Genomic DNA, 27,652 nt, shown 5'->3' with positions numbered 1-27,652 from the left:
AGAAAAAGACAGGAGAGTCGCCACCGTGCGTTATTTATCCCAGAGGAGGGAAAGGAAACGCTCGAAGTAAACCTGAAGAGAGGAAAGGAAAAGACAAGGTCTCGCAACCAAATCTTGGGTTCGGGAGTCGATTATGCGAAGGGAAGGTATTAGCACCCCTACGCATCCGTAGTACTCTACGGGATCCACTCTTGTTGTTCTTGTCTAAAGGGTGTAGGTAACATCTAATGTACATTTTACTAAAAGAGGGGTCAAAGAAAATGACTCGCACGGATGTTGCATACACTGCATACGTATCTCATCTGAATATGAGAATCTGAGTCTTCGTAGCTCGGCTACCAAAGGGTTAAGGATAAATGTGTGCTCGCTAAGACACCGCGTCTTATGCCTACGTATCTCATCGGGAATGAGAATCAGAGCAAAACGTAGTTCAACTAACTACGGGAACAAGGGTCTCGATTGCAACTTGGGCAAGAGAAAAGGAAAGTCTCGATCGCAACGAGGGCGAGAGAAAGGATCGCAACAAGGGCGAAAGCAAACAAAGATTAGTTGTTAGTTGTTAGTCAAACTCGGCAAGACATCGCATCTTGTGCCTACGTATCTCATCTGAACATGAGAATCAGAGTTGCCGTAGTTCGGCTACATAGGGACGCCAAACAAAACACACGCAGGAAACCGACTGCCAATCGCTGGACTTATGTTAGACTCCACACAAACAGGCAAACATGGAAACCGAATGCCAATCGGTGGACTTATATCGGACTCCGAACCAACAAACACACACAGGAAACCAACTGCCAATCGCTGGACTTATGTCAGACTCCTACACACACAAAGGGTTTAACCGGACGCTGAATCGTCAGAAGCAACAACAAAGTTGAACAAACAAGCTAACAGGGAGTCTGGTACTCGAGCCTGCTAGCTGTCAAGCAAACACACAAAAAAAAAAGGGAAGAGAGTGCCCGGAGAGATCTCGTACGACCTCCTGCTTACGTACCTCATCTGGTATGAGGATCAGGGCGATGTAGTTCCCCTACATAGGGGTTGCCATCTGAACATGGACTTACAAAGGAGGACACCAGTTGTGTCAAAGGAGAGTGGGCAATGTGTTCACGTCCTAGCAGTAGGTGTCGCAGCTCGCTGAATCGAGTCTTAGGCAGTTACCTCTTTGCAATAGGACGGATTGACATGCCACAGGATCGGAGACGCACAGAAAGGTCTAAAAGAAATGGGGAAGTTCTGCCCTAGAGTTGTCATGCAATATGTACTTAGGTGTTAGGATCTACATTCGGAAAAGCGTCATCTATCTCTACTCAACAAACGTATCTGAAACATTGTTTTGTATCTCTTATGATAATACATCTTTCATTTTAAAGGGTTTTTGATTGGTCGCACGGCGGCGAGAAAAAAGAGTTTGATTGGTTGGATGTGCTTTGAGTGATGGCGAGAACTACGATTGGCGAGATATACATCTCGAATCCTAGCCTCAGGAGTGCATGGTATACACCATGTTCCATTTCCACCTTTATTTGCAAAAGTGTTTAATAGAGAATTAAGTGTTTTGAATTTGATTGAGAAAGGGTTTGGAGAAACCGCATTGACAATTTTAGGCGATGGCGAGAGTTAAGATTGGCGAGGCATACGTCTCGAATCTTAACCTCAGGAGTGCATGGTATACACCATGTTCCATTTCCACCTTTATTGAAAAAGTGTTAAATAAGAATTAGGTATTTTGAGTTTTTGTTGTGAAAATGACTTGACCTAGATCAAGTATTGATGGATGTTTGAGAAAGATTTGGATGAGTGTTTGAGAAAACAAAGTGGGTAAATTGGATGATGGCGAAAGCTAGGATTGGCGAGATATACATCTCGAATCCTAGTCTCAGGAGTGCGTGGTATACACCACGTTCCACTTCCATCTTTATTGAAAAAAGTATTGACTTATGAATTAATATTTTTGAGTTTTTTATTAGAGAAAATGGCTTGACGTTGAATCAAGCATTTAATGAAAGTTTGAAAGAAAAGGAAAAGAATAGGAGGGCGAAATGAATTGATTTGTTTATTGAGAAAATACTCGACGTTGGATCGAGTCATATTTTTTTTTATCTTTTGGAAATGGTTGATTTTATTCTTGTGTTAGTAGCTAACTAAACAGTCAAGCAAATAAATAAATAAACAGTACAAGATTATTACACATCGGGGGAGTGGGGTACATTTTGTCAAATGGGGATTAAAAAATCATGAAATAATTAAATCGGACCCAAAAAACAAAATGATGCGAAATATGAGTGTAAGTGCAAGAGAACCGGCTCATTGTAAGAAAGCCCAAGAGTAAGCTATGTGAGGTTGATGGCGATGCTTAAAAAGCAATCGACTTACAAGGGTGTGAAAAATGGGCTCGATATTGAATCGAGAAAAATATGATTTTTATAGTTTTAAAATGGTTTTGAATGAATGATGAAATTAAAAGATAATAAATTAACCATGAGTATAATAAAAACATAAACATAAAGTGGAATGCTAAAAGAAAATAAAATGCAAATGCTGAAAGAAATAAAATGCTCAATACGGGTATCGAACCCACTACACTAAAAACCATAGAAGAGATGAGCTATCTCCATCTCCACCAGGCCACAAGTGGTCACCTGCTAGACTAGTAGCAATCCAAACATATGGCTGAAAATAAATAACGAAAAACTAACTAAAAAAGAAAGGTGAAAATGGGCCGTTGGAGTTTGGGCTAAGACAAAACCCAATACTCAACAGTCCCTTAGACTGTCTGGGTTCGGGTTGCAGGGAACCCGCTCCGGTTTGGCCCCCAGTGAGGTGGCACTAGAGATATGGAGCAACACTCCAACCACGTGAATTTTTGATGATGAGCAGAGGAGAATAAAATTCTCATTAATGGCTGGTGGGCGGTGCTTAAATGGGAAAACGGTGGGATTCAATGGAAAAAACCTAAAAGCCAATGGATAAAGGGAAACACAACACATATATCAAAATCCAAAGGAAAATCTTAAAGGCTCAAATCAATGGAAAACTTGGGAAAATCAAATATTGAAACTTAAAACTCGGTTCTTCTCCGGTAAGAGAAATCAGAACGAGATCCTCATCCAGGTGTAGAAACTTTCCACATTCTCTCAAAATCGCCCAAAACCCTCTCAATCGCACTCTCTCTATCTCGACTCAACGTATCTCTCTCGCCCTCAACCCTCTCTCTCTCAAACTTTGCTCTACATGCAAACAGAGGCAAAGGCGGTTGAAAAGGCTCACCTTCGACGGTGACGGCGAGCTCAGGTAATGCTTGAATCTTCCCTTCCCCTCTTCAAACGCTGGTTTTCTTATATTTTAGGATTAGGTTTTTTGTATTTGAAAATTCCTTCGCCGTCGTCCCACTGATTTTCTCTCCCTCTCTATTTATGTTCCTTGATTAGGGTTTCCAAGGGGGTCTTTGATGTTCAAAAGAGGCGTTCCTGCAAAGCACTTTCTTTGTGCTCAGTATCGGATTGGTCCCTTTGATGTATGGATTCGTAACAGGTAATCTGAGCCACGCTTTCTTCTTCATTGTTTTGTCTGGATGCCAAATTGGGATATTTCTTGAATTTTTACTGCTTTTGACTAATTTAATTTGTGTTTTACCGCAGTGAAAATTGGTGAGCTTGGTTTGATTTTGATGCGCTTGGTAATGTTGATTGCAAGCTTGCAATAGAGCCTATTTGCTCATGCTCATAGCAGATTGTGAAGCTTAGCCAAATAATCCACCACTCCAGGGTCTATGTTTGTTGGTGCCTGGAACTGATTAGCTATCTTCGCCTTTGTCTCAAATTTCAGTTTTATTGCCAATGCAATCAAAACTGGAAAATTGCTCCTATGTAAAAGGTTCTGGTGTTTCAAATCTCCATAATATCTAAAAAACTGTGGGTGTCGACAGTTGATTATAACTACTGCAGCTTTAAAGAAGTTAACTATTTCTCCTCGTAGCTGCCTGTCATACACTATCGGCAACTCAGGATAGATCAATGTCTCTGTGATGACAGTAAAGACTCATATCAGTCCATGATAAGATGTTGACCAAGTACTGGTATGTTGACCTCAAATAGCTATTCTGCGTGGCCTGTATCATAATAGAATTCAATATATCCCTGCCAAAAAAAAATCCTGTTGGGTCCCCAAAAGGTGCCGCACTTGTTCTGCCTGGAACGTTGTAAGGGTCTTTCCATTGATGCATCAGACGGCATATGAGCCAACCTTGACAATGCAGATATCCTATTGTTCGTATAGTTCTGATATGTGGCAGTGTTAACTGATGCACATTGTTGGCAATGTTGCAGGATCGGTGCCGACTACAACGCTCAATTGCGTACTGGTTTGAGGCAGCCCACGTCATAACAAATGGTAAGCTTCCGAAAGCAGTTTCGGTTTTGATCACTGCTCTGGTTTGATGCCTATTCCATCATGGGCGAATTCCATCGGTAAGCCGGCAAATTAATGCATTTCCTTAAACTCGTTCTGTTTCCGCAGGTTCGGCGGTTCCCTGCAGAGTAACTCTTGGTCATAGTCGAAATCATGCTCTCACACCAAGCTTCTTAACAACATCACCAACTGTGGAAACTTGAACATACAATGGGACTCGACCTTTCTACGGCATCTGTAATATGGCTAGTGGTATTGGAATCATTATCCATTTTCTTTAAATTATCATGCATACAGGATTTAGAGGTTGAGTGTGATTTTGTTAAGGATTGTTGCAGGGCCTGCTATCACTACCGTTATGACGTTTTTGGGGCGATACAAGGCATAGTTCCAGTTCAAAGATGTTAAGTTCCCGCAAATTGGATACATGACAATGAGGCCAACGCCAGTAATGATCTTATCGTTGGATGGAGAGAAGCTAGTGCCAGCAGTTGGTGGTCTTAGGATCGTTGGTGACCTTATCTCTCTCTAAAGCTATTTCTTTTGATAGCTTGTCAATTTCAGTGGTGTAATGATCAATAGAATCTACTTTCGTTCCACAACAACCAAGGAAACCAATCTTCATTTCTGGTCTTATTGAAGTTGTTTAAGAGGAAACAGGTAACTTCCCTTGTGCAAAAACTTTTCGGTATCTTCTTACCCGCAATGGGATCAACACTTGACTGTGACTCTGATCGCTTGCTGTTTTTGTTTTTCTTATATGTCCGTGGAGCATCATAGTTAGAGCAACAGACCTCATTTTATTGCAAGCTCCAAGAATGGTAGACAGTGTAAAGGAATTTGGTTGTACTCCTGCTGCTCGACTAACAAAAATCACAACTTGATTGAAGTCCAGTGCATCAAGAAGATCATTCAACTTCCGGTTTTTTCTCCTCCTCCTTCAATTTGATGTAGTGCTGAACAAGACCATGAAGGGTCAACTTTGCTTCGTCGTCAACATAAATTTCCATGGGATCTTGCATAAGTTTTTTGCAGACCGGGCGGATTTCCTTGCTGAGCGTTGCAGAAAACATCATAACTTGCTTATCGTGGGGAGTCAACTTGAAAATGTCTTGCACGTCATTCCTCATGTCAAGTGATTCCAGCATCTTATCACATTCATCTAAAATGAAATGCCTGACATTCTTCAAAGAAAGGTCCTTATCCCTGGACAATGCTAGTATTCTTCCAGGTGTACCAACAACAATTTGGGGACGTTCATTTTTCAACAGATCCTTGTGAACTTTAATGTTGACACCAACATAGAAGACAACAACCTTGAGATCAGTCAAGTAGGTGCTGAACCTTTCAGACTCATGGCATATCTGGTAAGCTAATTCCCTTGTATGACACAGAATAAGAGCAGAAACTTGGCCTGGAATAGGATCAATCTGCTGCAAAGTTGATAAAACAAAAACAACAGTTTTTCCCATTCCAGATTTTGCTTGGCATAAAACACCCATTCCCCAGATTGCTTGAGGTATGCATTCATGTTGTACTTCAGAAGGATGCTCAAATCCTGAATCCACAATAGCCCGTAGAAGCTCTGGCTTTAGAAGAAAGTCTCTGAATCCTGAACTGTGGATCCCAACATAGCCCTTCTTTCCGGATTCACCGTTAACTTTTGCTCCAGCGGAATCAGGAACTTTTTCATCTTCCTCTTCACTGTCAATGGTGACGGGGAGTATAGCAGTTGGAGTAGGGAGTCGACGGTAACTCCATGCCTCGGATGATCTCTGGTCTAACAACCCTTCGAGGCTCGCCAAAATATCTAGTGAGGCACTTGCTACAGCATGTGCTGAAACTGAAAATATATAATCAAGATTGCGCATGACAATGTCCTCGCAATATTTCTTCAAATCATCTGCTCCAAGAGAATCAGCAATCTCAAGCAATTGTATGGCATTTCGTGGCTCCAGCAGACACTCTGCTGCTGCTTTTTTCACAAAGACTTTTTAAGCTGGATGTAGATCTCTGTCTAAGATTATCATTTTGAACTGTATATATTGTATTATAGGAATTGGTATCCTCAAATAAAATGTCTTCGTTGAACTCCTCCATGTTATTTATGTCACTCGACTTGAGCTTCTGAGAATTATCAATCATGTTGATAGGGTAGACAGGATGATACAGGGAAGCCACAAGTAATAAATGTGTTTCACCAACTGAAACTGAAGTAGCCTCCTTTACACCCGGCATCCGAGTTGCAACAAGCGGCTTATCCTTACCTTTCTTCCCGTCCCACATGTAAACATCACCTGTAGCTTCTTTGGCTAGTCCGTGGAATGCATATGCACATATCAATGAAGTCCAAGCAACTAGATCAGGCTGTGAAGTTAATTCAAAGCATTTAAATGCACTAGCAATGCTACCACATTTGGAATAAGCACTGATCAAAGAATTGGCAACAGATAAAAAAAACATGACACGATAACTTAACCGCAAAAGCATGTGCTTGAAGTGTTTCGGTAATGGCAGAAGCGTAGCCACATGAACTAATGACGCTGGAAATAGTCAATTCATCGGGAAGAAACCCTTCCCGAAGCATCTCTCTGAGAAGCCTCATAACTTCATTGCCATCACCATAATTTCCACACCCAACAACCATGGTGTTCCATGCCACAACATTTCGAATCGACATCTCGTCGAATACTCTACGTGCATCAATTATATTTTGTTTTTGGCATACATGTTGATCAATGCACTAGCCACTAAAACATCTGAGTCAAACGACTGTCTCAGAACAAGACCGTGAATCTGTTTTTCCAAAATCATAATATCCCAAAGCATCATCACTTAGTACACTCAACATGCTACTAAAAGTGAACTCGTCCCCGTTCGCAACATCCAACCGCATCAAATTGAACATGTTAAAAGCCTCTTCTGGTAAACAATTGAAGGTATAGCAAGAAATCATCACATTCCACATAACCAAATCTCTAAAAGGAGCAACACAAACACCCTCCTAGCATTTTCAACAAAACCACATTTCGCATATAAATCAACAAGAGCACAGCCGACAAAACAATCCAAATCAAATCCAACTTTCACTGTAAAACAGTGCAACTGAATTCCCATCTCAGCATCATAAAACCGAGCACAAGAACAAATCAAACCATTTAAAGTTATATAATCAGGAACCACCATTTCCAACAGCATCCTTTTAAAATAAGAAAAACACAGCTGCTTACGATCCAATTCATTTTCATTATCGCATGATCCAATAATACCGCAAATCATAATATTCCACGACACAACATTTCTCACAGGCAATCCATCAAACAGCTTCTCTGCATCTTCAGTTTCTTTACATTTAAGGTAAACACTCAAAATCTGATTTTGCAAGGAAAGAACATGACAAAATCCAAACTTTATTAAATGGGCATGTAATTGTTTTCCTTCAGGAAGATAACCCCTTTTTGGCTGAGATTTTGAGGGCGTTGGAACAAAACAAACGAACAGTGTCATGGTCTTCGAAATGAGTTTGATCAGGAATTGACATAGAAGCTCTGAGTCTGCTTGTGGAGCTACATGGATGATGAGGTTGGTAGGAAGAGAAAGAGAAGCATTGTGTGAAGAATGAGATAGGGAATGAAGGGAAATGTAAATGACCGATTGATGGGAAAAAATTCAGGGCCAAAATCGGGGTATGACACATAACAAATGATACTTATGCAATAAGCTTTCCAACCATTAATCATAAGGTGGTGTTTCCATTTTTGGCATAGCATTTTCGAAAGCTTGAGCATAATAGTACAATTTTGGAAAATCACTTAATTTGCATTGCATGAGCTACTACCATCCAATATGCACATCCATTTTGCTTTCATCATGCATAAGCTTTCAATTCCATTTGGAATTGGGCCCTCCATGCGCTTGTACAGGCCCATGCATGGAGGCCCTTTCCATTCATGCAAATTTGAAATCATGTATTCAACATTGCCTTGCCTATAAATACAATGCCATAGCTTCATAATTCTTCAACCTTAAGGTGCCCCAATTGCTGCTAAACTGAAACCTCAGCTATCACTAAAGGAACTAGCTCAATTTTCTTCAAAATTTTCAGATCTGAACTTTGGTTTCATTGATCAATTTTCAGATCTTAAAGTTCCTAAACCTTCTTCTCCTTGATCGATAGTGTGGACTGTAAGCAATAGCATCCAAGAATTGTGACTCAGAGCCCTGCAAATTAGAGGTTTACATCAACTGTTATTTTCTTCGAATCGACTTGTATAGTGCTTGTTTCTCATTGTTATTGTGTGATCTGAAGTCCTCTACATAGAGGCAACATTATTGTGCTTTCAATTTTCAAAAATCAAGAAGTTCATATGAACACCACAGATCTTCCACTTCTGATTTCTCTCAATATAGAGATCTAGAATGGATTTGAGTGGTACAGGGGTGATGTACATCACCCCAGCTCTCGATTGATGCCTGGATCGTGCCTTTTGGTTACCATTTACATTTCTGCAATTTTGGACATGGCCGGAGCTTGGCCGGAGAAGACGGTGGTGTCGCATTACGCCAAAAACCAGCGGGAAAACAAGAACAACAGAGCCGCCACCGTGCGTTATTTATCCCAAAAGAGGGAAAGGAAACGCTCAGAGTAAACCTGGAAAAAGCATGGTCTCACGACCAAAGAGAATGGGATCGGGAGTCGGTTATGCGAAGGGAAGGTATTAGCACCCCTACGCATCCGTCGTACTCGACGGGATCCACGCACAATAGGACGGAAAATGGTTGCTAAGACACTGCTCACACACACACACACTGGCTGAAAGAGACACGAGAAACAAACAAGACTGACTCGGTAGGATATCGCATCCTGGGCCTACCTAGTCTATCAAGCATAGACATCAGAGTCTAAGTAGTTCGGACTGGGGAAACGACACATGATCGCTAGGATATCGCATCCTATGCATACGTATCTCCTTTGGACGAAGGAGAATCAGAGCATCCGTAGCTCGGCTAACACGCACACAAACAAACACAGGCAAAGGCAAACGTGGAGCCTGAATGCCAATCACTGGACTTACATCAGCATCCGAACCCAAAACACACACAAGAAGGCAAACGTGGAGCCCGAATGCCAATCACTGGGCTTACATCAGCATCCGAACCAAACAAACCCGCACTGGAACCCGAACGCCACTCGATGGACTTACATCAGCTTCCAAGCACACAACAACACAAAACAAAGACACAGGCTCCCGGAGAGATCTGCTCATCTCCTGCCTACGTACCTCATCTGGTATGAGGATCAGGGCGACGTAGTTCCCCTACGGAGGGACACAGGACTAGCCTAACCAGATAACAGAGGGAGACACAACTAGGGAGACTAACTCGAGCCTAGATGTTATCATGCAAAATTGTCCCTAGGTCAAGGCTTCTAGCTAACTTGCATAGGAAGCAAGCCTATCCTATTCAACATAGGTAAATAGCAAATCAAGCATTCACAAGTAGCACACACTATATACACACAAGTGGGGCTCAATCAAAGGGTAAGACTGCAAGAGCAAGTCATCTGTACAGGGGTGGTGTTAGCTCTTAACCTTGACATCGAGAGCCAAGGTGAAGCTGATGAAAGGTGAGTGAAGATAAGACTTCACAGCTCTTATCCCTGGCCAGGGAGAGCTTCAGACAAAGAAGTGTGGGTCCAGAAAGGAGGAACCCTTTTACACTTAAGACTTTGACACAACTGTACATTGTACAAGATCTTGGGTTGTATCCCAATGCATCAACACAGTGGTGTGAGCAGAGGGATGACTCAACAGAAGAGCGGGAGATAGATTGCTTATCTCTTTTATCCGCCAATTGCCTTAATCAAGGACTTTTCCTGCTTGGGGACAAAAGTAAACAAGCACAAACATTGCCTCTTAAGGAGGACTTCAGACAGGTGCCTGGCCAAGTAACAGGCCAGGTCTTCTAGACTACATGGAGACAAGAATGTTATACCTCAGTGCAAATTGCTTATCAAGCAAAGCAAAGCAATATTAGCAACTAATGTACCTGAAATCAATCAAATACAATCAGTATACCAATCACAAAACCAAACAGCAAATGGTTCACAATTAACTATACACAGACAAACACAAGCCAATGCACCAAAGTGCAAGCCATTAAGGCTCAAACTCAAATATCAAACCCTGCAAAACAAAGTCAAAATTAGCTATACACAAGTCACAAGTCAACTCCAATGGAAGCACATCATCAAGCATAGGCCATTTGTGCTATTAACCTGAAACACAACTCAAAAGTGAGATCACAAACCACTAGTCCAAGACTAGGGTCAAAAAGAGATGAAAAATCCAAAACAACAAGTGAAAAATGATCAAAACCAAGATAAATCAATTAAGAAGAGAATCCAATTGGTCTCACATCAAAACTATGCACCAAATTCATTTCATGCACAATTTAAGTCAAACTAGGCAAGTGTGAACCACATATAAGCAAACAGAATGATCACAGTCAAACAAATACCAAAACAGCTCAATAAATTCCACAAAAATTCAACTCTAAACAGAACACGTTCAATGAGATTCATATCCAATTTCATGCTATTTGGACAAGAGGAAGTAGGAAAATTAAATTCAACAAGTCAGGACATGCAAAAATCAATCCAAACTAGGTCACCAAAGGCACATCAATTTCAAGCAAATGTAAAACAGTGGAAACAAATGAGAAATGAATGGGACCAAAGCCAAAGTGAAGTCCAACATGTTAAGAATCACTCCATCAAATTTCATCTTCATATGATAAGGTATGAGAATTTCACAAAGCATGGAAGTTGACTACTCAAAAAAACCCTAAAAATGACTAAACAGAAAACAAAAATCCCAATCAAATAGGAAATGGCTCAACAAATCCTACAAAAAATCATGGCAAAACTACACATACACAAGTGATCACATGCAAAAATTGGGAGCAGATGGCAAAGCATAGGCATGGAAACAAAATTCATGAGCATAGCATAACATAGTGTGACACAAATTGTCACACTCAACTTGAGCACATCATATCTCTCAAACCATAAGCTCAAAAATCGCAAACTATACATCAAAATCACCAGGAAAGAGTCAGGAACGTGCCTATAAAATTTCATTCATTTTGGATAAGGCATCAAGATTTCATGATTAAAATGGTAAAACATACACATGAAGCATACATGATCAAAGGCATTAGACAAAGTCAAAAAATTCACCAGGCACAACTTTGACTATCATACCTAAAAAAAACTAGAGAGAATTTGGAGATCAACATAAAAATCCTCACTCAATTTGGATTAAAAATGAATTAATTGTGATTTTTTGAAGTTTGGTTGATGAAATGAAATAAATATTGAACATTAAAATGAAAATTAAGTGAAGTAATGGCAATTTCGTAAATACTGAAAGGCGCGGTCAAAACGCCGAGTTTAAATAAACGGCGTGGCGAAACGTGATTGGCCAGAAGCGGCGGTAAACACTAATTTCAAATGGAAACGAAGCAAGGCAGATCAAATAGGTTCTGGAAACACGTTCTTGGAGTGTTCATCAACATTCATCCATTCCAGAAATCAACATGAACAATATTTCACCAAAACAAACAAATCATACATCGTTGGAACCGTCTAAGCTAGTACATCAACAATATCACCATGAAATTATCCAGAAATCAACACACAACAAGAATCGATCAAAAATAGTTTTAACATCTAAACTTAAATTCTAGATTTCTCTCTCAAATCTTGATGGATTTCAGTTCTACGAATTGCGTTGCACTCTACAAACTAAGATCTATAAGAACCACATCTCAATTCCAGCAATGGCGAAGATCGATTTCTAACCTTCGAAGCTATGCAGGTCCTGATTTGGTGGATTCAAGCTGCAAATGATCAAAACAGATGATGCTTGATGGTGTAGGAGGTGATTAGAACACGTGTTATAGCTCAATTATGCTCCAGGTTGTTGAATCTTCAAACTGCCATGGATGTGTTCTTGCTTCAACAGTGGTAATTCCTTGATGCCTTGGCCACGATTTGGTGAAAACAGATCTACAATAGTACCTCTTGATGATGATTATCACAAGAGAAAACAAAAAGGATCAAGAAATTCAAAGGAAAGTTGAAAAAAAGTGTGAAGAACTTTGGAGAGAATTTGAGATTTTGGTGAATTTTGGAGTTTGGATCTGAGAATTGTGATTGTGATTATGCATTTCTGTTACAATTAGGCCTTTATACCTCGTATTAATCCAAATGTTAATCTCAATTAGGCGAATTCAAGTGATTAGTGTAAAATGCATTTTTGTGAGTTTTGGCCAAAATGCCCTTTCCATTATGCATCAATGTAACAGTACAATGGCAATGCAAATAAGTTCTATTTGGTATTTAGAATGTGTTGGAAAAGGTCCCAAGTGCAAATGCCATGGATTTTTGAAAATCACCATTTCATGCCAAAAATGCAAATTAGTCCACTTGAAAAATGCCATTTTGCTATGATGATTTTTAATGAAATGTGATAATGCACCATGAAAGTTCATGTCAAATATGGTTTGCTCAAAGAAAGATCACCCAAATTGGTCTTTCCATGTGAAAGTTATGGCACTTTGAATTTAGGCCTTTTCTGAAAATGATTGGACCATATCTTGCCAACCACACATGGGAATTTCATGTTCTTGGACTTTTTGGAATGGTGAGATCAAGATCTTCAACTTTCATGTTTGACAAAATTCCATTTGAAGCTTGTATGATGAAGTAATTTTGAGGAGAAAAAGTTTCCATTTTGGGCAGTTGAAATTACAGGTCACCTGCTATTTTTGGAAACTTTTTGTTTGACCTCCAAATCTTCAACCTTGGTCTTTGACATGTCAAATGAGACTTATATGGACATAAATGAGGCCTTTCAAACCATCTCACACCTTCCAATCCATAAAATCAGGCACAGTTGACCACAGTTGACTTTCTAGGGTTTCTGAAGAAATTCAGCTTGACTGTTGAGCTTTGATCATCCAATCTTTGGCCAAACCACTTCAAAATGATCCTTAGACCATATGAACTTGTTAAATCAACCCTAGGGCTTTGTCTCAATGGCAATGGCACTTGCTTGCTTGTTTGACCTGATCTCCTGACCAGTTTGACCTAATTTGTCAGTTGAATTTGCACTTGGGCAAAGGACAATGCAATGTTATGCAGTGGCCTATGTTATGTTAATGACCTAAAAATGAAAATGTATGTACACAAAGTAGGGTGCAAACTTGAGGTGCTACAGGTGGCGTTGGCCACCGTCTGGTTCCCATATTTGATTTGGATCGTCCATTCATTTTTCCAGATGCAATCTCATGTGTCCATTGTTATGACCTTTTATTAGGCTCGGTGTATCACAGTTGACTGGCGCATATGGTGAACGCGCGCTTCTTAGCCATGTGATGATCCACGTCAATTAATGAATCATCATCTGACAGCCCACGCATTTCCTATTTTCTATTTTTCTGATTTTTAATTCTTTTATTTCTTTTAATTCCATTTCTCTTTAAAAATTCATATCTCTCTCATTATTGGTCCAAAAAATATGAGACTAATTTCATTTTTCTCCTTTTAATTTCTAATTTCTAAAAATGATTTTTAATATTTTTTATTTTATCATTTGCTATTTTTTAGTAATTTTCTCTTTTCTGGTTATTTTTAATTCATTTAAAATAGTTTTTGATACTCAAAAAATACAAAAATATTTTTCCAACCTTTTTTTAATGATGATAGATCTATGAAAAATATTCTCATCATTTTACTAATTGATTTGAGATTTATTTTAGATTTTAATTCAATTAGGTTATTTTTATGCATTTTTAATTGATTTAAAATAGTTTTTGACTTCTAAAAATGCTGAAATTTTTTGTCAAACTTTGTTTGACCTTGTTGAACTTGGGATAATTCACTTGGACTTTTAAAAGTTGATTTGAAGTGAGTTTGAAGTTTGACCTTCCTTTATTATTTTAATTCAAGTTTTATTTTAATATTAAAAAATACCAAAAATATTTTATTTGTTTCTTGACTTCTAATCTTCATCTTGCTTCTGTTTTATATTGTTCGACCTTGACCTTCTCTATCTTTGGTCAACACTTGTTGATTATCTCATTCCATTTCCATTAATGAGTTAAGGATCATCTTCTTTTCTCTTTTTTTTTCTTTTTGATCAATGAGTTAAGGATTGGTGGTTAGCATTGATACATGGAGGTTTAATCTTCCTTGATTCAAATCTAATTCATCTTGATCATGGATCAAGTGAATGGCTTTGCATTAAGGATAGGTTGCTTCCTAAATCATGCAAAGAACCTAAATCAATACAAGATCATTTCTCATCTTCTTTTTGGCATGACAAGTTGTTGGAGTTTGATTCACTAATAAAAATCTCTAACTTGTGTTGTTGCCTACATTATTATTGACCGGTCTCAGATAGTTGTGACTTCTACATAAGTCCAATTACGATTGCTTAACATAGCGCTAAATTTGCCTTATGGCACACTAACTCTAACACTAACCATTAACCATTAACATTTAATTCTTGCTCTTTACCTTTATGCAATTTACTATTCTTGTACATATTATTCATTTGTTTTGCTCTTTGCTCACTTGAGCACATGTTTATGTTAATGCCATTTGCCTTTTGCTCACTTGAGCACATAATTGTGTATATATTATTATGCTTGTGTTTTGTTTTGATTGTTGTGGACCAAATGCAAAAAAAATGGACAAATGGACTTAGTTTCTAGGATATTCCCTATGAAAAATTGGAGTAAAAGGACCTTGATGTTGAAGATGGATTAGAAGGACCAAACCTCTAAACTCACTCTTGTCCATGCTTGATTTACTTCTTGGATCTTTTTGATGTGTGTGCTTTTGTGCTAGGGAATCCTATTTGAGCCAAAGTGAAGAACCATTGCCATGTTCATCCAAAGTGAAAGATACAAGAGCCATTGAGGATCTTCTAAAAGCTTATTTGATTATGTTGATTGCTTGAGCTTACACTTATTTTGCTTGCTTATTCCAAAGGATGGGAGCTACTTGGATCATCAATATGATCTCAAGAGAGGAACTCCATTTATGGTCTTGTTTCTTATCCTTCATCTCTTGTATGATTAGGACTTTAGCACTTCTTCTTCTTCCCTCAACTCTAACCCAAGCCAAAACTTTTGTGCAAACATTAACATTTCTTTTAAACATTAGAAACCTAAGCCTTATGCTTTTGATTTTACAACTTTCTTTTTATAACACTTATTTTGAATTGAATCTTTAAGTCAACTTTGACCATATTTTGTAAATACTTTTCATTGGTAAATATAACTCATTCAAATACCTTTTTGTGGTTTCAATGGCCACTCTCTTAATCAAAAAACTTTTCATAACCTTTAGCTATTAGGTTTGAGTTATCCTTGAGGTAGATGTAATACTCACTTATATCCTTAGTGATGGACAATGAATCTTCCATGCTTATTATAGGGTTAACCCCTCACTAGCATGTTGAAGTTATCCTCACATGGTGGATTTATGGTTTTAGGCTGAGTTTTCTCCCTTGGATAACAAAAAACCTTAAGGCTTTTGAACCAATCAATTCACCAACTTGTTTTGAGTTTTTACCCCGAACTACGAGGTTTTGATCCTAATCTTTTTCAAGATGGTACGTAGGCAATGGGTTTATCCATCCAAACATAAATTGCAATTAACTTGTATATTCTCTTCTCATCTCTTCAATCATATTTGCACAAACAAATTTTCACAAAATACCAACCTTACAACAAGTATGAAAAGGGCTCCCTAGGAGTACTTACGATGTTTTGGGTGCTTAAAACCTTCCCATTGCATAACCAACCCCCTTACCCCGATCTCTGACATTTTTACTAGTTTTTGATTCGATAAAACTCTTAGGTTTTTATTCGCTTTCTAACCATTCCTTTGGATAAATAGAAGTGCGGTAGCGACTCGATTTGTATGGTTTACCTTGGATTTAGTCAATATGTCTAATGGTAACGAATACCCCGCTACAACCTGAGTGGGTAGTTTTTCAGTTTGATAGTAGCAGCAACAATAATATAGTAGCAGCAACAATAATGTCAATAGATCGGTATCGCCGTTGGTTATACAGTTAGAGGGCCCTGTCCTTTATGCATCCGATAAAGCTGTGCCATATCAATACAATGCCACTATGATAGAAAATGGTCAAGAGGTTCCTCTACCAATTGCAGATCCAATGGTAAATATTGCAGATATAGAAAAGGTGACCCGTAGCAGTCGTGTGTTCAGTCTAGTGTTTCCAAAAATAGTAGAAGATGTTGCCACAAGTAAGAAGGCATAGATTCATGTAGCGAATCTGGTTAGTACTCCAACGTGTCAGTCTGGTGAGTCTAGCAAGTTGAAGACTAACGATGATGATGAAGTGTTAAGATTGATTAAGATAAGTGAATTCAATGTTGTAGAGCAACTTCTCCAGACTCCGTCAAAGATCTTCGTGCTGTAACTGCTGATGAATTCTGAAGTGTCATACCCCAAAATTTGCCCGTTCATATTACAAGGCATTTTTTAAGGTACTCCAACTTATTTTTCAAGGCATTGACCTTAAAGGAACAAAAGCCCAGCTCACAACAGGCCCAATCCAGAAAAAGGCCCAAACTAGCTTGCTCGCTAGGCGAGCAACTCCTTCGCCTAGCGAAGCTTGCGAATACCAGAATTATTGGGCTTCATTCTGAGCCCATTAGGTCACAGATGGCCTGCTCGCTAGGCGAGCATATCCTTCGCCTAGCGAAGTCTGCGAATATCAGAATTTTTGGGCTTCATTCTGAGCCCATTAGGTCACAACAAGAGCATTATAAATAGCCAAGCTTCAGTCACGGAAAAAAAAAGAAGGAGAAAACAGACGACGACGGACGGAAACCCTGGCATAGAAACCCTGGAGAATAGCCCAGAGAAGTCGGAGTGAAGAAAACCCTGACGGCCGCTCGTCCGCACCGAAGATACCTACGCCTAACTCAACCCGATACCAAAAGTGATCTGCCAATTCAGCATTCCAATTCCATTGCAAACAGGTTTGCGCATCACTACTGTTTATGCTTCCTATCCGTAATCCCTAAATACATAATGCATCATAATTGAATCTTTGGATATGTAATTAGATTTTGCATGTGAGTTTAAGTATGCCTGGATATCCTGAGTATTGGACCATATTATTTCTGTAATTGAATGCAATAGGGCATGCAGCATGCTAAGATTGTATTGTCCTGAAATTCAAAACCCGCAGCCGCTCGCTAGCACATCGCTAAGCGAGCATGTAGCGAGTATTCGCTTGGCCGTCGCTAGGCGAGGCAGAGGCGAACGTGACAGTCGCTAATATTTTGGTTGTTATGTCCTATGCTTATCTGATCTATTCTATGTTAATTCTGCGTTGTTTTGCCTGGCATGCATACTGTTGTGTTCGTTTTGCGGTGTAATCCTCGATTGCACCCTGATTTGATATTCTAACCCGTTTGCTGAATTTTGCAAAGGTCCACATACCCCAGGAAAAGATCGCTATTTAGGTATTCCATTTTATTTGTGGGATACCCTTGTGGAGATTCACCCTAAATCGCTTAATTAATTTTAATGTATTAATTTTAATGTATTGATTTTAATATGGAGATTCATCCTAATTACCTAATTGACTTTAAAATATGGCCTTTAAATATGTGATCTGGGACCTCTCTTTTGCCTTACGATATTATGGTATTATGGTCATGTCCCGCGAATGTGGGGATATACTTAGCAAAGACCCTTCGATTAAATCATCATAAAATAAATCATAGTCCCTCGGATGTTGCCTGCGAATATATGATTTTGTCCCTCGATGACCCTTCGGTGTAGCCTACGGTTAAATGATGATCGTCCCTTCGAATGTTAAGGTATCCTTACAAATGTTGCCTTCAATGACCAATCGATGACCCTACGATGACCCTTTTACATCCAAAGGATAAAACTACTTACTTCTCAATAGTAGGGGCAGTTTTACCCTCATGAGGATAGGAAATTGCCCATAAAGGCCTTGGGTAGGTATAACTCTTAATTGCTGGCTCACAACCTAAAACATTTTCCATACCTCACACTTTACAAATCCTAGAAAATCACCACTTGGTATACATTCACACTAGAATCATTACCAAGTTATATTTTTCTAAACAGCTTTCAAAATTAAATGAGATAAATACTTTGTATACATTCATACGAGAATCATTACAAAGCTAAACCCTCTTTTCAAAACATTTTTTAAGCAATTCACCAACACTTTTCAGACAAAAATATAAGTGATCCAGCCATTAAGAGCCCATGGATAACCATGGATACAAAGGGGGCTAATACCTTCCCTTTGTATAATGTACCTCCTGAACCCAAAATCTATTGAGGTCTTTCCTGTTCTTTTCCACCTTTCCTTATTGGATAAAAGAAAAGTCGGTGGCGACTCTTGCTATCCGCGACATTGCGATAAAAAGCAAAACACTTAAAGTCAGTTCACCATATGACAGAACTGGCGACTCTGCTGGGGATAACAGAAGAGAGGTTACCTTAAAAAACAAGATCACTTATTCCAAATTGCCTGATTTACTTTTAAGGGATTGCTTGGGTATTTTTGAGTGAAAGATCCTACACCCGGATCTAGTGTACCTTAGGTAAGTAGCAATAGATCATCGCGACTATCCGGCGTATACTGGAATGGTTAAAATGATGGCTATGGTTAATGTGACACTTTGGATGTCCTGATGTTCCTCATGTTTACTTGAGGAAAAATTTGGCTTCCGCGTGGTGTCATCAAAGCATTAACCATACCTTTAGAACCCTAATTGACTCATCCTAGCCATTAGACAGTAGTGAGATAACTGACTTCGGTTCCGACTGGGGTTGGTTGAGACTCGATACTACACTCCTTGAGATTGGACTTTAGGGAAGCTTCGGTCAACAACTTGGTGTTGCACTGAAGTGGACTTAAAGGAAGGTCAATGATTGGAGATCCTTTTAGAACGCGGTTACTATTCTAGGACAGGCTGAACCAACCAAACTTCAGTGGGGAGGGTACTTACCCATGGAACTCATGCAAGCCTTAAAACTTAGGAATGATTGTTGTGTGACTTGCTTGTGCTTGTTATTTACATAACATCATAACATCATAACATCATAACATCATAATATCATGGCATTGTACTAACCATTTCAAGGACTTAGGGATTCAACTTTGCTCTATTTTGTAAGGCTATGGCTTCCAGGAAGACTATCTAGATTAATTTCGTAGTGACCTCTCCTCAACTAAAGGATTTAGTGTCAGAACTTCCTGATCATGCTCAGTTCGTCAAGAAACACGGTTCTCTTCTCAATTTGGTTGCCACTGGTTTCAAAGAAGATATGATGAGAGTCCTATTCCAGTTCTTTGATCCTAAACATCATTGCTTCACCTTCCCTGATTATCAGTTGGTACCCACACTAGAAGAATTTTCCAGGTTGCTTGGGGTACCTATACTTGATCAAACACCTTTCAGTGGTTTGGAAAAGATTCCGAAGTCTGAAGAGGTTGCCGCAGCTCTACACATGACAAAGTCCGATATTGAAACCAACTGGGTAACAAGAAGTGGAGTTAAGGGTTTACTTGCCAAATTTCTGATAAATAAGGCCCGAGAATTCTTAAAAGTTATGGATGTCCATGCTTTCGAAGATGTCCTAGCATTACTAATCTATGGCTTGGTGTTGTTTCCTAATCCAGACCAATTCATAGACATGAATGCTATTAAGATATTTCTCACTCGTAACCCTGTGCCTACCTTGCTTGGAGACATTTTGCATTCCCTTCACACCCGTACTATGAAGAGACAAGGGACCCTCATGTGTTGCGTACCTTTATTGTCTAGGTGGTTTATTTCGCACCTTCCTCAATCAGTCTTGAAGAATGATCAAAGTGTGAAATGGTCTCAAAAGATAATGTCGCTCTCCCATTCAGACATTCGTTGGTGTCCTCATCTCAAAGAAGACGTTATCCTAATCGACCGTTGTGGAGAATTCTCTAATGTACCGCTCTTGGGGATAAGAGGAGGCATTACTTACAACCCAGCTTTAGCCCTCCGTCAATTTGGTTATGCTCGAAGAGATGGTCCACATGAGATAATTATCCAAGGTACTGTGTTTGACTATGACAACGATCCCCAAGGTCTCCGCCAAAGGTTTGTACGAGCTTGGGGCATGGTGAAAAGAAGCACTTTAGGACAGAAAAACTCTATTCCTATGGAACCTTATCTCAGATGGGTACGCGCCAGAGCTCGTGAACTTGTCATGCCATATCTTGCAGTCGGACCTCAGATTGTCGAACCCGAAGCTGAAGGAGGTACTCCTCAGATCATGCCTTATCCAGATATGCCTACCAGTGTTGAAGAACTAAAGAGATCCTGGATCCGGTTGAGGGAAGAAAGGGATACTTTTGAGACTCAGTTCGTTGCAGAAAGGAAGAAAGTGTTAGAACTTACCAATCAGCTTAATGAGGAACGAAGACTCAATACATATCTTCGCCCAAAAAGAAGTCGCCCCTGGGAGACTTGAGCTTTCATTGTATTTTTATTATTATTCCTTTTGTAATGAACATTGATCAAAGAAATTAGCAATAAAAATTTCTCTCTTGTTGGTGATTTACGCAAAGTTAAATTCCAAAAGTCCTTGAAAACATTTTATACATTGCATAGCATAACATAACACTGCATAACAGGTATTCTACAAGTTCAATGTTCTCACGGTCTTCATTGCAAACAGAAAAATGGATCTCGAACAAACTGTCAAAGATCTCCAGACTCAGAATGCTCAATTCCAGGAGATGATGCTAAGCTTATCCAAGGGGCAGGAGGAACTGAAGGCTCTTTTGCTCGAAAAGAAGAAAGACAAGAAAGCTGTGAGTTTCATTAACCCGGGAAGAAGGCTTAAAAGACAGGCCGCGGGAGTCAAGTTTGGAATTCCGAATGGTCCGGAAGAGGAGACGGAGAATGATTCAGAGGAGGAGAATGTTGATTCCTCCGACCCTGAGGATGATGGTGAAAATTATGAAAATGAACAGTGCTCTCCAAGAGATGATAAGTACAAGTTGCTGGAAGAACGTATGCTAGCTATGGAGGGTCAGAAGGCGCCCGGTCTGGATTTCGAAAGTTTGGGTCTGGTCTCCGATGTGACCATTCCTCGCAAATTCAAAATCCCCACTTTCACTAAGTACGATGGTGCGTCTTGTCCTCAGATGCATCTGAGAGCTTATGTGAGAAAGATTCAGCCGCATACCACTGACAGGAAGCTATGGATCCATTTCTTCCAAGAGAGCCTGTCTGGCACACAGTTGGAATGGTATTATCAGCTCGAGAGCTCTGACATCCGCACCTGGACTGATTTAGCAACAACTTTCTATAAACAGTACCAGTATAATTCTGAACTAGCGCCTACTCGGCTACAACTGCAAAATATGACTATGGGATCTAAAGAAAGCTTCAAGGAATATGCTCAAAAATGGAGAGATTTGGCTGGCAGAGTCAAACCCCCTATGACTGATCGAGAGTTGGTAGACATGTTCATGAGTACATTGACTGGCCCCTTCTACAGCCATCTACTGGGAAGTTCCTCATCGGGTTTCACTGAACTTATATTGACAGGGGAACGGGTTGAAAGCGGCATTAGGAGTGGAAAGATACAGGCGGCTACCTCTGCAAGCACCAAAAGGTCCTATCAGGGTAGGAACGAATCAAATGCTGTGTACGATCAAAAGGGTCGTAACAGTAACAAGAAAAACTGTGACCATACCATTGGAGCGGTTACGATTGCCGCACCGCCATCTCAAAACTTCCAGCACAAACAAGACAAGCCAAGAAGGCAGTTTACCAGGATCAATATGACCTTGGCACAGGCACTACAGGGAATGCTAAAGGCAAATTTGATCACCCTCAGAGATCCTCCTACGAAACCCAACACTACTTCTTCTCGTTATAATCCCGATGCCAGGTGTGCATATCACTCCGATAGCCCCGGGCATGATACAAACGATTGCTGGTCATTGAAGAATAAGGTTCAGGATATGATCGAAGCTGGAGAAATTGAATTTGAGCCTCCGGAGACTCCTAATGTCATCACTGCTCCCAGGCCTAATCATGACAAGACTGTTAATGCTGTGGATGACTATTCTCACATTTCTAATGTAGCTGACTTAGCATCTCCTCTCCTGATCATCAAGAAGAATTTAGTACAAGCTGGTTTATTTCCAGGTTGTGCTGAAGATTGCGAACTCTGCATACTCCGACCCAATGATTGCTTGAAGTTGAGGAAGGGTATTCAACGGCTGATAGATGATCGTCCAATTCTCTTCGAAACGATTCCCAAGGCAGAAAACCCTATTGAGGAAGTATCTGTGATTGCTAGGTCCAAAATTCCAGTGAAGATTACCGCTACTAAGGCACCTGTGAAGATTACCGCCGAGCCCAAGGTATCTCCCTTAATCATTACTGCACCTGGCCCAGTACCGTATTCCTCAAACAAAGCCATTCCGTGGAATTATGGAGGCGATGTTTACGTCCATGGCGTGAAGCAAGTGGATAATGCTGCTAATCCTAATGGCATTGTCGGGACTAGTAAAATTACTCGAAGTGGAAGGATCTTCTCTCCAGAAATCTCACCTCCCGTCCCTGAAACTCGAGGAAAGGAACCAGTCAATCCGTCTCAGTCAGAGACACCGGTCGAAGTTACTACCGAAGATGTTGCCAAACAAGAAATGGAAGAAATGCTGAAAATCATCCGCAAGAGTGATTTTGATGTGGTAGAACAGTTGGGGCATACGCCGTCTAAGATCTCGATGTTATCCTTGCTGTTATCTTCTGAATCTCATGCCAATGCATTGATAAAATTCTTGAAGACCGCTCATGTACCTCAGGAGACATCTGTCGATCAGTTCGAAAATTATGTTGCTCACTTGGCTGTTGACAATGGCTTAGGCTTTTCCGATGCTGACCTGACACCAGCGGGAAAGAATCACAATAAAGCCCTGCATATCTCCATTGAGTGTAGTGGGATCACCTTGTCTCATGTGTTGATCGATAATGGCTCTTCTTTGAATGTGCTGCCGACAGCTGTGCTAGATAAACTTGACTGTAAAATCATTGAACTGAAACCCAGTGACATTGTGGTACGTGCTTACGATGGTGCGAAGAGTGTTGTCTATGGCGAAGTAGTTCTCCCTATCAAGATAGGACCTCGAGTCTTCAACACTACCTTTCACGTGATGAACATTCGTCCTGCCTATTCCTGCTTACTGGGACGCCCTTGGATTCATGGGGCAGGTGCTGTAGCTTCGTCTCTCCATCAAAAGCTGAGATATCCCACAGAGGGCAAAATTGTCACCGTGTGTGGGGAAGAAGAGTACATTGTTAGTAGTGTGCATGCCTTCAGATACGTCGAGATGGATGGTGAATTCATTGAGACTCCTTGTCAGTCATTTGAAGTAGTTCCTCCGACTAATCCTATCCTTAAGCCAACTTCCTGTGCGCCCAAGGTCATTCGTGCTCCTCCTGCTATGATTTCTCTGAAGGACGCTCAAGCCGTGGTTGAAGATGGTAATCGTACTGGCTGGGGTCGACTGATCAACATACCATACAAGTCTGATAAATTTGGCCTGGGGTTTAACTCTGAGAAGATGGTCAAAGATCAGGTTAATGCCATAGAAGATGCTGACAGCGACTGTGACCTGGATAGCTGGATTTTCCCAACAATTGGTGACGGACTCAATAATTGGAAGGCTGAAGACACTATCCCGATTTCCTTTAGTCAGGAGTAATTGTTATTGTCTTTTTTAGTGTTGCAATTTTTAATTTTTACAATTGAACTTCTTAAAGCATTGTGTCTATGCCCGGGGCACAATAGCTAATTTGTTAAGGGTTTTGTCATTTTCATAAGCATATTCATATTCAATAAATCAATGGACTTTTTGCATTCAAATATTGCGCTCTTCGTCTTTCCTATCATCTTCCAAAAAAGGCTATGTTTTCTTACACACACTCACGTAACGAATTGCAGATCCATACCCACTCTGGATCCTGTTGATAATAGTGCTACTACTGTTCATTATGACTTCGAAAATCCGATCTACCAAGCTAAGGATGGAAGTGAGGAAGATTGTGAAGTACCTGGAGAACTTGCCAGACTGTTACTGCAAGAGGAAAGAACTATACAGCCGCATGGGGAGTCAATCGAAATTGTAAACCTGGGTACTGAAGTAGAGAAGAAAGAAGTCAAAATAGGAGCAGGCTTGGGAAACAGTGTCAAGGGAAAATTGATTCAGATGTTACATGACTATGTAGAGATTTTTGCTTGGTCTTATGAAGACATGCCAGGACTGGATACTGATATAGTGGTGCATCGGCTGCCAACGAAGGAAAATTGTCGCCCTGTTAAGCATAAGGTTCGTCGCATGCGTTCTGAAATGTCTGAGAAAATCAAAGCCGAGGTTATGAAACAATTCAATGCGGGTTTTCTGGCCGTTACTTCTTATCCGCAATGGGTTGCTAATGTGGTACCGGTGCCAAAGAAGGATGGTAAGGTACGAATGTGTGTAGATTACAGAGATCTGAATAAAGCGAGTCCCAAAGACGACTTTCCTCTCCCGCACATTGATGTTCTGGTAGACAACACCGCTCAACACAAAGTATTCTCCTTCATGGATGGATTCTCGGGTTATAATCAGATTAAGATGGCACCTGAAGACATGGAGAAAACTACGTTTGTGACGCAATGGGGCACTTTCTGCTATAAAGTAATGCTGTTCGGTTTAAAGAATGCGGGGGCAACATACCAGCGTGCTATGGTGGTTTTGTTCCATGATATGATTCATCATGAAATAGAGGTATATGTGGATGACATGATAGCCCGATCTCATACTGAAGAAGAACATCTCGACCATTTGTACAAATTGTTTGAGAGGTTGAAGAAATACAAACTGAGATTGAACCCGAACAAATGCACCTTTGGAGTAAGATCCGGTAAACTCTAGGGATTCATTGTCAGTGGCAGAGGAATCGAAGTTGACCCGGCTAAGGTGAGAGCTATCCAAGAAATGCCAGTTCCTTGTACGGATAAAGAAGTCAGAGGTTTCTTGGGACGTTTGAATTACATTGCCCGGTTTATCTCCCATTTGACCACTACTTGCAAACCCATCTTCAAGCTACTGAGGAAAAATCAAGAGATGATATGGAATGATGAATGTCAAGAAGCTTTTGACAAAATCAAGAAGTATCTTCAAGAACCTCCGATTCTGATACCGCCAGTGGAAGGAAGACCGCTAATCATGTATTTGACCGTGTTAGAAAATTCAATGGGGTGTGTGTTGGGGCAACATGACGAGTCTGGTCGAAAAGAGCATGCCATATACTACCTTAGCAAAAAGTTTACCGACTGTGAAACAAGATACTCGCTGCTCGAGAGAACTTGCTGTGCTTTGGCCTGGGCTGCTCGTCGACTAAGACAATATATGTTGAATCACACCACTTTATTGATTTCTAAGATGGACCCTATCAAATATATATTTGAGAAACCGGCCCTCTCCGAAAGAATAGCAAGATGGCAGATGATTTTAACAGAGTATGATATCCAATACACTACCCAGAAAGCAATCAAAGGAAGCGTGCTAGCTGGTCATTTGGCTTATCAAGCGGTGGAGGATTACTAATCTATGAATTTTGAGTTCCCAGATGAGGATGTCATGCTCGTCACTGATTATGAAGAACCTGGACCGGATGAAGGACCCGAACTGGGATCCCGATGGACTATGGTTTTTGATGGATCTTCTAATGCATTGGGCAACGGTGTTGGTGTTGTGATCATTTCCCCCAAGAATTGCCATACGCCTTTCACAGCTAGACTATGTTTTGACTGTACCAATAATATGGCTGAGTATGAAGCGTGTATTTTGGGACTCAGAGCTGCTATAGACCTAAGAATCAAGTTTTTGAGAGTGTACGGAGACTCAGCCTTAGTAATCAGTCAGATCAAAGGAGAATGGGACACTAGACATCCGAATCTCATCCCTTACCGAGAGCGGGTGTTAACATTAATCCCATATTTTGAAGAAATTACATTCGAACATATTCCACGAGAAGAGAATCAATTGGCTAACGCATTGGCTACCATGTCATCTATGTTCAGAGTTAGATGGGACAATGAAGCTCCCAGGATCACCATTGAACGATTAGATGAACCAACATATTGTTATGAACTTAATACCGAGGGGGCAGAGGAGAAACCTTGGTTCTACGAAGTAAAAAGATATTTAGAAACCCGGGAATACCCCGAAGGGGCATCCGTCAATGACAGAAAATTTCTAAGGAAGTTCTCCGCTAAATTCTTTCTGAGTAATGGAGTATTATACAAACGTAACCATGATTCGACCTTGCTTCGCTGTGTGGATAAAAAGGAAGCAGAAAAGATTATGAGAGACATGCATGACGGTATTTTTGGGACTCATTCTAGTGGACATACGATGGCCAAGAAGATTCTGAGATCAGGATATTATTGGTCCACCATGGAAACTGATTGCCACTATCATGCCAGAACTTGTCACAAGTGCCAGATTTATGCGGACAAAGTACATGTGCCTCCGGCTCCTTTAAACGTGTTGACAGCCCCTTGGCCCTTTGCAATGTGGGGCATTGATATGATTGGAGAGATAAAACCTACTGCTTCCAACGGACACCGTTTCATCCTTGTTGCTATTGATTACTTTACAATGTGGGTAGAGGCAGCCTCATTCGCTTCCGTCACCAAGAACGTGGTGACACGGTTCATCAAGAATAGTCTCATTTGTCGGTATGGCATCCCTGAAAGAATTATCACTGACAATGGTACTAATTTGAACAATAAGATGATTACTGAACTATGCGCGCAGTTCAACATAAAACACCATAACTCTTCTCCGTACTGGCCAAAGATGAATGGCGCCGTAGAAGCGGCTAATAAGAATATCAAGAAAATCATACAAAAGATGACCGTAACATACAAAGATTGGCATGAGATGTTACCCTTTGCTCTTCATGGTTATCGCACTTCAGTACGCACTTCGACGGGGGCAACTCCCTTCTCTTTGGTCTACGGAATGGAAGCCGTCTTACTAGTGGAAGTTCAGGTACCCTCTCTAAGAATCATGAAAGAGGCAGGATTAAA

General features: G+C 40.3%; 1 protein-coding gene and 1 pseudogene across 1 annotated transcript; both read right to left on the bottom strand.

Moving 5' to 3' along the window:
• Positions 1 to 5,308: 5,308 nt before the first annotated feature.
• Positions 5,309 to 6,380, bottom strand: LOC127118624 (DEAD-box ATP-dependent RNA helicase 15). Its single transcript, XM_051048851.1, has one exon. It carries the CDS (start codon positions 6,282 to 6,284, stop codon positions 5,322 to 5,324), a length of 963 nt encoding a protein of 320 aa, XP_050904808.1. The 5' UTR covers positions 6,285 to 6,380; the 3' UTR covers positions 5,309 to 5,321.
• LOC127122375 (pentatricopeptide repeat-containing protein At2g46050, mitochondrial-like) lies at positions 6,340 to 8,110 on the bottom strand (annotated as a pseudogene).
• Between the last annotated feature and the right edge of the window lie 19,542 nt (positions 8,111 to 27,652).

The sequence above is a fragment of the Lathyrus oleraceus genome, chromosome 2 (assembly GCF_024323335.1).
Source record: "Lathyrus oleraceus cultivar Zhongwan6 chromosome 2, CAAS_Psat_ZW6_1.0, whole genome shotgun sequence".
NCBI classification, from domain to species: Eukaryota; Viridiplantae; Streptophyta; class Magnoliopsida; order Fabales; family Fabaceae; genus Lathyrus; species Lathyrus oleraceus.
Note: the sequence above shows the minus strand (reverse complement) of the source record. Positions and strands in the feature narration are given on the sequence as shown.